The sequence below is a fragment of the Gavialis gangeticus genome, unplaced genomic scaffold (genome assembly GCF_001723915.1).
Source record: "Gavialis gangeticus isolate Ggan-Ray unplaced genomic scaffold, GavGan_comp1, whole genome shotgun sequence".
NCBI classification, from domain to species: Eukaryota; Metazoa; Chordata; order Crocodylia; family Gavialidae; genus Gavialis; species Gavialis gangeticus.
In genome coordinates this window covers 32,603,262-32,615,455 of record NW_017729032.1, presented here as the reverse complement: position 1 = coordinate 32,615,455, position 12,194 = coordinate 32,603,262, and the positions used below count along the sequence as shown (strand labels likewise).

The 12,194-nt window shown below is 40.8% G+C and overlaps 1 protein-coding gene across 3 annotated transcripts in view; it reads right to left on the bottom strand.

The window, feature by feature from the left end:
* Positions 1–4,571: 4,571 nt before the first annotated feature.
* GRIA4 (glutamate ionotropic receptor AMPA type subunit 4) overlaps positions 4,572–12,194 on the bottom strand; it is a 521,444-nt gene continuing 513,821 nt past the window's right edge. For 2 of the 3 annotated variants that reach the window (XM_019525166.1, XM_019525165.1), the window contains exon 16: positions 4,572–5,690. In XM_019525166.1, the coding sequence (XP_019380711.1) occupies positions 5,526–5,690 (165 nt within the window). In that variant the 3' untranslated portion in view covers positions 4,572–5,525. The remainder of the gene's footprint in view (positions 5,691–12,194) is intronic. The other variant, XM_019525167.1, reaches the window with a different exon arrangement.

The following is a 12,194-nucleotide window of genomic DNA, read 5'->3' as shown; positions in this document are numbered from 1 at the left end:
AAACATAGAGAAAAGTATCTATTTTCACTACAGAGGGAGAGAGGGGAGATTTCTTGCTTGAGCAGTGAGGGCAGGGTAGGGCAGAGGGAAGCCAGCAGACCCTGTTGTGTGTCTGCTGGAGCCTTATACAGCACTAGTTAGCAGTGGCGATGCATAGGGTGTGCATGGGGGTGCATGTGCACCCCCTGAGAGTGCTGGTTCACCCCCTAACAGCCATTGTTCCCTGCTCAGGTGACAGGTGGGGGGGTCAGGGAGGAGCACTGGCGCCTCCTCTAAGAGCACTGGCTGGGGAGTGGGGGTACCAGGAGAAGCACCGCTGGCACTTCTGGGTGTGCCTCTGGCAGTTCCAGGTTGGCATGAGTGCCCGCAGGGGGACCCCCCCTCCAGTCGGCATGATCAGTCATGGGGAATCCCCCCCAGTCACTGACTGGCTGCACCCCCCCCGACACAGGAGGCACCAGTCGCACATGCTAGCTAGCATACCCCATGCTGGCTATGGTCTGTGCTGTGGGAGAGGGGAGGAAGGAATCACTGCTCAAGCAACAAGTGGTGAGAGGGGAGAGGGAGAGGGAGGGGGCCATGGGGAAGCCAGGAGACCCTGCTGTGTCTGCAAGTCTATGCCGGAGGAGCTCTGTCCAGGGAGCAGAGGGGAGGGGCCAGCCCTGCTTTGAAGAGGGGAGCAGAGGGGAGCCCTGCCCAGCCCAGAGAACATGCTAGGGTGCTAGTTTAACTTAGACCAGCAAGGGATCTGGGACAGACATTGCATAAGTCGGTTTGAGACACATCATTTAAGTTTGATATTCTATGTAACCAGGTTTATCTCAAACCGCTTTCAGACATTTTCAAAATGGTTTATGTGCACTGAACATATGTTCTGTTACAGGTTTAAACCAGTTTCTGATCATTTAAACAAGTTTATGTGTAATGTCTGTCCCTAGCCCTAGTGGCAGGGCAGACCCAGAAGCAAGCTTGATCCCAGGTCGTGTCTACATGTGCATAACTAATCACGAGTAAATTTGCTACCTGCAGTTGCAAGAGTATGAACATGAGATGTGTGCACTTACTGTGTAGTAGACCATGTTATTGCAGAGTTAAGCATTTCATGTAGATGCGCCCACCAGCTGCGTCTACACAAGTGATGGACTGCACAATTGTTAGTGCAGAGTCATTTAGTACCTGCATAACAAGTACTAAATGGCTGCGTAGTAACCAGTGTTACTGCAGAGTAGTATCCCCATATTTTTTTTTTATGCTACTGCACAGTAGCAATGAGCTACTATGCAAGAGCTTTTTATTACTGTGCAGTAGCATTGCATCATGGTTAGTGCCCATCATGGTACCTCACAGTAACAACAAGCTACTGCACAGTAGCTCGTTGCTACTGTGCAGTAGCATCTTGTGTAGATGCAGCCACTTTGTAGTTACTGTTAACATGGCTTTCTCAAGAGCAAGTTGTGCCAAAGCGACTCAATTTAGTCTATGACAAGGTGACAGATGAGGAAGGAGCAATGGACATGATACCATGAAATGTCTTATAATGTCACTGAATTCAGTGATGCTTATAGATGTATGCTGATGAAGGTAAGTGAAGTATTGACCCTAAGATCAGGGACCCTATAAGTCCCTAAGATCAGGAATGTGAAGAGAGAATTACCATTTCATTTTTCAATAAATATGTTCTAGTACAATGATAATGCTTTGAATGGGACTTCTTTGCTCATTTTGAGGGTGAAATGATAATTGACTGAACAGAATTATAAAACATTGAAGTAGGTGAACTTGTGGTCTATCTCAGTTTAAAAGCATGGTTCTAATACATGAAACCATGGCATCATTTCCAACATCTGTAATCCCTTGGAAAATGTATGTGAAACAATAGCTGATATAGAGCATATCTGATATGGAAATGATTAGGAAGCAAAAGACAAATTGCCATGTTTATAATGTCACTTGTCAGACCCCAAGCAGACTTTAACGTAAAAGCAAAACAAAAAATAATTATTAGACCGATCCTTGGGTTCAGCTAAGCAAAAAGCAGGAGTTAAACCGTATGAATGAGGCAGCTGAGATCGTCCTGACAGAGTTATAGCCAGTGGCAGGAACAGCCCCAGCTGGATCATCATTGGACGATCAGAAAGGTGGCTTAGAGATGCATTCATCCTTGATGCTCTTCTGCTGTGCTAAGTATTCAGCTGTGCTGAACAATTTAAGTTTTCTGGTCTTCCAGAAAACTTTCAGTTTTCTTTTCTGGCAGGAAAATAAACAAATGATACTGAACTTGATTGTGTCTCCAATTTAAACATTTTGAATAAAATAATTGTACATTTACTAGAATTAGTTGTCTTTGTAGGGTTTTTTTTAAACCTATGCTACTGAATAGATCCCTAAAAGCTAGGTCTGTCACTTAAGCAATGGTTGTTGGTGGTGCTAGATTTATCTTCCAGGTAAATCTAATTTGGTACAAGCATGCCCTAAACAAGTCTGCTTTGAAGTTAGTTTTGATTCTCTTTTGAGGGCTGGATAGTCTTCCTGGATAAAATGAGGGGTGATGGTGAAAGGAAGTAAAAAATAATTCCTGAGTCCCAAAGAAATAGAAAATTAGGGGACAATGTCTGAATGGGTTTTCAGTTCTGAGCCAAGAAGCATTAGAGATGTGCTCCCAATAAAAATATTTATACAAAAGAAAACATTTCTCACAGCATGGCATGGACATTATGTTTTACCTTCAATCTTTCACAACGTTGCTCTTTGTTTCCTTAATAAATTCTCTGCTGAAAGGGCAAGAAATGTTTTTTTGACAGTCTTGTTTCCTGAATTTTACTTAAAATGATTAGAAGCCTGAGACGGCCCATAAGGACTTAATCAGGGAAAGAAGAAGAAGAAGTTGCCACCATAGGTATAGAAAAAAATCCATAAAAAACACCCCAAATGTATTAAGCCATAAATATGAAATAGCTAAAATTATAGAAATACCTTGTATAATATACTAATGGATTGCCTCATGATTTGCATTAATTATTTAAGTTCTTGGATGACTCTGTTTCTTTTAAAGAGAGACAGATGGAGAGGAGGAGAGAAAAAATTGGTGGTTATGGCCAAAATTTCAAAAGTACACTTTAATGTTTTTAGTGTAACAATTATTGGATGCAAAACCTGAGGCTCTATGGCTCAAATCCTACTCCATTTTTAGTTCATATGTAGCATTATGCTGCTAAGTTTAGCCAAGAAGCAGCATTTTGAATCATTCCTGCAGAGTTTTCAATCTTATCCCCAAGCACAATTTACCAGGGTCCTTCTGAACATTCTCAAAAGGACCTGTTCCAGCCGCTTATGCTCTGTCCCTGTTCCTCCTCCCACAGCTGTTTATCCAATATATCCAGTGACTATTACATGCAAAAATATACAAATCCAGGGCCCACTTCAGAGCTTATCTTATTGATTCCCTCTGGCTCCAGAGACAGGTTCCATTCTTGGTTGTCCATTGGGCCAACTTCAGCAGGAAGGATGAAGGGTCTCTCAGTAATGCCTAGACTGTGGTCTGGTAGTTTGGGCACTTCGTGGGAAGGTAGAAGATACTGAATCACATCCTAGTCTATGGGTAGATGCCTACCCACTAAGTTGTTGGGCTAAAGAGTGGGAGGGTCATCCTCCTCCTCTTCTGTGTTGTGACCTGTTTGCACCTTTCCAAGGGGAGTAGGAACTAAAATATGCATAAGTGGCTTGAAATGTCACTTATGTGACTAACTTATTTGTGAAAATGCTACTTATCCACCTAAAGTTGGTGTTGGATTTGAGCCCAGGTGTCCTCTGCAAAAAAGAGAATTACCAAACAGATGTTAGCCTATGCAATTTGGGGCCTGATTATCACCTAATTTCCATAGATTGTAGTCTGGTGAGAGAACTCCTGCACTCCAGTACTTCCTGCAGTGATGAGAGTTGAATTACTTTGGATTTGGAGACTGATCCAGTGCCAGTTTGAGTCACCGGGACTTTTTATTCTGGTTGAAAATAAAGTAAGATGAACTCCTTTCATTACACTGAAAGAATAATTTGGTCCATGGGAAAGCAAACAGCTTGCTGTTGCTGAAGTGGTGCCTGCTAGCCTTTCAGTGTAAGATAATCTGAAGAACATCCTGATTTTTTTTCCTAAGAGATGCAAGAACCCATATGGTATCATGTACATTCTTGCTTTTTAGAGTAAAAGTCAACCAGATCTTAGAAGCAAATGACCTTTTATTTGGGATGTAGACAAGTTTTTGGGTACCATGTAAACTTCCTTAGGCCTCTGAGAAAAAAGTAGACATAGCTTGATCTAGATGAAACAAAGGCCTGTGTAAAGTCAGAGACCTGAGGTTTTGGCTTTGTGGTACCCAAAAACTTTTCTATATCCATGCCAACTATGCAGTTGGCCCAATAAAAGATGTCACCCACAAAAATCCTTGCACCTTGTAGTTTTCCTGGACCATCACTGCTGCAACATTACCCCATCATAACTACCCATGTCTTACTCTTTCTGCTTTACAAGTGGCATCCCTAATGATTAGAAAACAACTCAAGCTCTGTCAATATTATAAGAATGTCTGTTGTTTTATTCTTTTTGGTGGGTACAAAAACCACAGTTTCTTACACAGAACAAGATTATAAATAATATTTGTAACATGAGTGACCCGTAGTCTCTTTTGATTCTACACTGCAGACTGACAATGTACTCTAAACATTTTTTCATTTGTTTCTTGTAGTCAAGACAGATGCAAATCTGTGGAACACTGAATGATGTAACAGAATGAAGGAAACAGCAAACAAGAGGATGACCAACAACTTTTATAAAAAAAGTCTCTGAATTTTATTACAGTGATGGCATTTTATATCAATTATTGCAATGAATTGTTCCCTAAGATGGTTAGAAAAAAGAATTGTGTTGTCCTCTACCGAATTTACATCAGTTAAAAAGCAAGCATGTTTCAATATTCCTCTTTTTTCAAAGAAAATGTAAATAATTTCTTTATTTTTTCACAGGATTTACATATTTATTATTTTTTTATCACAGTTTAGTGATTTGTTTCTACAGCTGGACAGCTGGATATTCTTCCATTGTATATATCGATGTTCTGGAGACACAGGTTAGCATGTTCATTGACTTCTATAGCTATTTCCCCCACTGTCACAGATCAAAATGTTGTCCTTTCTCAGCATGGTCTTCACAGTTTAATGTGCTAATTGGCAAGTCTTATTAGTTTTAAGTCCACTCAACTGAAATTTGTTGCTGTTAATACATCTGTCCCAGCCCCCTCCCCCCCAACAAAACTAAATTATGAATTTTCCTGATATAAAATCTGAGTTTGGGTTTCCGAGCTGAGCTCATGCACACATTGTTGCTGATGATGTCTGGCGCATTTGGACGTACTTCCCTTCCTCAGCCCAATTATTAGTTCATCAATGACACTCCCATGTCGTTACAGTCTGTGCTGTGTTCCCATCAGTCACCAACACAGTTGAATTAAGGCACTCAATTATTTTTTTGGTTTTTATGGTAGGTCCGATGCAATTACAGCCAATCCTGAACTTTGTCTAATTGCGGTTCCAGTGTGCACGGCCTTCGGGCAGTCAGGAGTCAATACGCGGCCGTTTTCTCCTACGCTCCCTGTGATGGATAATCTGGCTTTGTTTCTTATGGCTTCAGAAAAGGTCAGCTAGGAGCAAGAGAAAGGGAAAAGAGAAAAAAGTGTTACAATATTTCTGTTTCTCAAGAAGCCAGGGCACAACAAACACCAAAATATCAAATTTTAGACATCTGCATTTTTTTCATGTTATCTTTCAAAGAAATAAATATACACACAAATTGCATTTAACTACATTGGGGAGAAATAGAAATCAGACTAGTGATTTGGATGCTAAAATTTTGTAACAGTCAGACTCTGTGGATTAAATATAAAATCACAATTTGCTTATGGCACTAGTACACGGAGGAGCACCTTACTCTAAAATGCTCCACACTATACCGAGCTAGTGTTACAATAATAGAAATAATATTTTTATGGCATTTTATCTGCCAGTCCTTATTCATGTGAATACAGTTACTTTGTGTGCAAAAGCATTGGCAGGATTAGGCCCTAGCCTGTACTTTGCATGGAAAAAATATAAATAATGAATATCATTCAAAAATTACTTCACAAACTTCAAAGCTATCATTGAAAATTTAATCCAGGTTTAAAATCTAAAGAAAAGATTGCTTCCATTTACAAAATATGTATGTTCCATTAGCAAATTCAAGCTCTCTCTATAAAACTCATTCCCTATGCACCTTGCTATAAGAGACGGAGAGCAAGTTTTTATCAAAATATATTGATAAAAGAAGCCATTTCCAGATAATCAATTTTCTACAGGAAAATTTCAATTTTTGTCACTTCTATCAAAACAAAGCTTCTTGCTTGGGCTCGGGTTGACTCAAACTAAAATATTATGTTATGCCAGAAAAAAATCAAACCATCCAGGTTTAGGTCACTCTGGCATTCCTCTGGAGCCTCCTAAGCTGTGTTTCTACCTAATGAGGATTGTATTAGAGAAGCCTCATGCTCCCCTTTTCATGTATTGCCTTGGAGTCAAGGTAGGACAACATTTCACAAAGCTCATTGTGACCTTCTACAACTAAAGGAGCATGATACTTTACAGGCTTCCCGTGGCCATAGTACATCAGTGAAGATGTAATCTGGTCAGGAGATGCCAGCTCAGAGAAAAGAAGGTAGGGCAGAAGGCAGCCAAACTACAGCATTTTGCAACAAATGTTGAGATACAGGAATTCTCTGTGGGATGAAAATTTTAACTTGCTCTAGCTATAATCCAGACAACTAATCCATGTGATGCACGTGCAGGGATAAAATCAGAAATACACACAGGAAAACAGAAGACACAGAAGGGAAACACTTACATTGGAGGAAAGGGATAAAAGGCATTTGTATAAAAAACAAATTAACTAAGGTATTATACTTAATCTGATGTGCTATTATGGCTGATATTTACTCTTAGACCTTTATTTTTCTCCTTCTGCTCAAGTCAGCCCTGAGGTCCTAAATCTGTGTTTATGATTTGCTAAAGCTACACACACACACACACACACGCACACACACAAACACACGCACATGCACGAACATATATATGTATGAAAGAGAATTTCTCTTCCCATTACACATTCTAATGGGCATATCCATTGCTCCTGGGGCAATTATATTAATAAAAAACATATCAATCTAATTTTACATTGTGCATCTATCTGGTGGATGCATTAAAGTGTAATCCCCAGATATAGAGCTACAAAGCTGCCACAAAAAAGAGTATTCAGGAAAAAGCAGCATTCCCCAGACAGTTACCTGAAGACACCCAGATAATATCACCCCATAGGGATCCTGTATATAAAATCACCAGCTACAGTCAATTACCCTAACAAACCTACGTAAAATCGTATCCCTCACAGTTATGTTGATTCAGGAAACAAACTTTGCAAATAGAAGTGCTTTACTCATTCCCTAATGGTCAAGAACCTTAGATGTGGTGAAACAGTAAGGACCATCTGTTATAAGAGACCAAGACTCTCCTTGGAAAATGCTGTGATCGGATCTACAGATTACTAACAAAAAGCACTTGGACCTATGCCAATTACCAGATATAATGATATAAAGAGGGAGAAATGGTTTCTTGGGTAGTTAGTACTGAAGCCCATCTATCACTTTATCAAAGAACAGCACCAGAAAAAGTTACGTATCTTGCACAGCGCAGATAACAGCACAGGCAACGTGGCTTAATTTAGCTACTGAAAAGTATCTCTATTTTCTCCCAGTAGAAACCAAAAAATAAGAGAGCAAAACAACTTCTCACAAGAAACAGATAAATAGCCAGAAAACTCAGTATGGTCAAGTGACATTTGCTTGTTGTCAGAAAGAGACCATAAAGCAGGGCTAGGCAATCATTTGGGCTGGAAGGCAATTTAAGGAGTCTGGGTGAGCTATTGAGGGCTAGGAAGATGGGGGTGGGGGGGAGGGGCAGGGGGGATGCTAATTGATCCTACCTGGCCCTGGGCCCGTCCACCCTGCACCCACCACAGGGGGCACCAGATGAAGTAAGTGGGCAGGGTCTCCACAGAGACTGGGCCCTCATGGGCAGGACACACTCAGCCAGGGGGATGGGATGGTAATACAGGTGAGAGTGAAGTGGCGTCCAGGAGCAGGACAGGCACAAGGGACTGGGATCGTGGGGCTGTGACAGTGCGAGGCTGGGGCCTAGGAATGAGCTGCAATGCATTCCCCATGTCTCTGCAAGGGGTGCTGGTTCTGGGGGCAGGGGCTGGCTGCTACCTACAAAACCAATGCCCATCACAGAGATGTTCAGGGAGTGGATCACAATTCTGGGATGGGTGCTGGGCCCCGGCCCTAGCCCCTGCTACATACTGTCACTGCCCCATGATCCCAGCCCTAGCTCTGGCCCCAGCCCTGCAGGCCCATGCCACTCCCAGACACCCCTCCTCACCTGCCTGTGGCTCCATCCCATCTGCCTGGCTGAACACACCCTACCCATGGGGGTCCTGGACCAGTCTCCATGGAGACCCGACCTACCCACCCACTCTGTCCAGCACCCCTGGTGGTGGGTGTGGGGCAGATGGGCCAGGGTGTCTGGGTAGTGGGGCTGGGTCTAGTGGAAGTGGTGGTGGAGACACTAGCAGCAGCAGCTGGAAGTGTGGGGGTAGAGTGAATCCTGAAAAAAGCAGTAGAAGGAGAGGTTGGGCTTTGAGAGAAGCTATAGATATTCTGTTCCGTTCAGGTATTTCTACAGCCCTGATCACCTTAGTATCTGAGTGATACAGAATTTCTTTTTCATAAATATTGAAGGTAAACTATTTCTAACTTGGACATGAACTTCAAAATACGAAGCAGATAAGAAATGCAGTACACATGATACTAAACCTTGCAACAAGAAGTAGGGAGAAAGACAGCGAGAGTATTTGAATCAAGATCTGGTTCTTCAGGTTCACAACTGAGAATGATGGGAGGTGAAAATGATGACTACTCCCATTACTATTAGGAAAACACCCTGGACCCTAAGGCATAACTTTTCCACTTGCACCATCCCAGCTTCAGGAAGCAACCTTCCTATCATTAAAGTTTGGCAAAATTATTTGTATTGAAGATTTATTGGAAAATAATGGAAAAATATTTTTATTGACTGTTTGTATTGAAAAAGTTTTCTATATCAAGGAGCTAGTAAGGCTTTAGATAAGTGTACAAATTGTCTATAACCATCAAAGTGTATAGATATGTAAAATTCTAAGGGCTTGTTCTTGTTCTTGGGAACAAGTAGGAAAGAGAAAGCAAGCTGCTATTCCTGAAAAGATACACTTGCCTCTTTGCACTTCTGGTTTGGCACAGCAATGTGCTGTCTCTTACAAATGGTTGAGTCTTAAAAATACAATCCAGCCCTAAATGTTCACACCAGTGTTGCCCCAGAGATAGGGGGTGCAAGAACTTCCTTCATGACCCAGCTGCTTTTTAATTCATATATTAAAAAAGAGCCAAAATATTGACATTAGGTGCATCTACACAAGACACTATGGTGCCACAGCAAAGCACTATGGCACCATAGCGTCCATTGGCAAAAACCATGACTCTGCTGCTACATCGCTGAAGCAATGCATTACCTCATTATAGTTCATTGCTACAGTTACATAGCAACCAAAATAACTGTGCATGGCCAACATACCACAGTATGGGCTGTTACTGTACTGTCCTTTAGTAATTCTGAAAGGAAATACTAAATGATGGTTCAGTAACAAAGGTGCCATATGGCCATGTGTAGATGTGCCCATTGTGTAGCAACTTACAACTAAAAGTGCCCAGGATTTTCATGCAGGCATTTACTTTATAGAACTGGTACAGATTATTTTTACATTTAGAGCATAGTCCAAATATGACTTTTGGTAAAATTAGCTTAGCTAAAGACCTGAAAGTAACAGTGTGGATAGGTAGCAATGCTTTCTCCTAGTGGGATCTGACCTGTGGAAATGTGTGCAATCCCCAGCTGAATGCTGCAAACAATTAACAAAAACTCTTATTAGAATGTGTAATGGAGAGAGAAAATAATTAATCTGTATAATGGAGTTCACAATAATGACTCCTTACAGTTTCCATTATTAAAGCAAATATTTCTATTGGCAACAGAAGGTAACTGCCCCCAAATGTGCAACATGCACAGGCATTCCCTGTGCTGCTATTTTCCAGCATGGTGGGTTTTTTGACATTGGGTCAAAAAAACCTGTGCCTGAAAAAAGAATGGCACACGTGGTGGCAGTGTGCACTGCCTAAAACCAGAGCCTGGTTGGCTGGAGCAACACTGGCTGCTGACCAGGCTCTGCACATTGGATCGTGGCTACTAGAGCTTCGGGAGGCCCCCAGACTCCCAGAGAAGGCTGATAGGGCCAGGCCAGGTGCTGGCCCCAGCCTCCTTCAACCCACCCAAAGCATTTCCCCCCACATTAACCCCATGTGCCGGGCAATGTGCCAGGGCAAAAGCCAATGGCACAAATTTTTGCCTCTGCTTTTTTCCCCATGGCAACTGGTATTCCCCTGCTCATAGAGACGTGCCTAGAGGTCTTCTAGGTACAAACATATTCTCTTGTCATTCATTGCCTTGGTAAAAATATCTTAGGCAAATAATATATCAAGCAACCTGGGCAGGATGAGCCAATTAAAGAAAATACACTAAAAATAATCTGAAATTCTTAAGTTATTTTTCACAGGGCTGAAACAACACCTGTTCTTAATGTAACATGTTCTGTTATTTTTAAAATAATTTTAAAAATCTTTATATGTTTTTATTATTATTAAATAGGTATCAGAAAAGTTCAGTTATCAAACCCCACATTTCCCATAAACTAAAATGCTGTCACTATTTTAATACCATTTCATACAATTGTTAAAATTGTTGCAAAAATTATCCCAAATCAAAAAATTTGAAAAACACAGATTTTATGACCTCTTCCTCTTATTGAAAATGACATTTTTTCCCTTAGGGGATAAGTGATATTTATCTAATATTTATCCTAATTATAATATTAAATACTATTGCATTATTTAAATATTAAATTAATATTTCATATGTTAATTTAAACAAAAAGGAGCAAAAGGTAAAGATTTAAACAAATTACACTAATATGCATTTTTGGTGCATCCTAGTATACAGGTTTGAGAATGAATATGTTTACTACATACTAGGCAAAAACTGTGATGCCGCCGCTATGTCACTGTAACAACAAGCTCCCTTGTTATAGCGTGTTGCAATGGCACCGTAGCAACCAAAAATAACTGTGCAGCTGGCACGGTGCAGTATGGGCTGTTACTCCACTGTCTTTTAGTACTTCCAGAAGGAAGTACTGAATGATGGCTCAGTAGCAAAAGTGCTGTATGGCCACATGCAGATAGATGCGCTCGCTGTTGTGGAAAGTATTAACAATAAAACTAATAGTGTGTAACATGACATGTAACTCACTTAAATTAATTTTGAGTAGTCCCATTAAAAAAGAACTGGCAATTATATTGTGTTCCATTGTCTTTGTTTACCTGTTTGACATGAATACGCTTGTTCACTATAATAGCTTGGGAATGCTCTCTCTGCTGAGTAAACCAGTGGAGAATTGCAAGGGAAAAGATCTTCTTATCTACATTTTGCTTAATTATATTTACATCTTCTATAAACTTTTCAGTTTAAGGCAGTGGTTGACCTTGTATCATCTGGCAATTCTAACTCCCAGTCCCATAGGGTTAATGAACATCACCTCAAGCACTTGCCATCATTTTGGCATTTACTTCAACATGTGGTCCAGCAACAGGTGCTATATCTAAAGTACGTGTATAGTCAAATCTAGGCTAGACTGTTATCACTGTTCTATTTTGCCTTGGCCTCCTTTAACTGTTTATATGAATAACTCTGATACTCACTGGCTTAGGTGAGTAAATCACCTTTTTGTCCTTGAGAAACTAGGCCCATGTTATGATTAGAATATGTCCAGGTGATGACTTCTTGTATAAATGTGGGAGAATAAAGGAAAACAATGCCCCCCAAATATATCTGTGGTAGCTTCTCTATCACTTTTTTACCACAACCCCCATCCCACCCTCTTTCAAACAGTTCTGACACCCATTCTGATCCTTGAA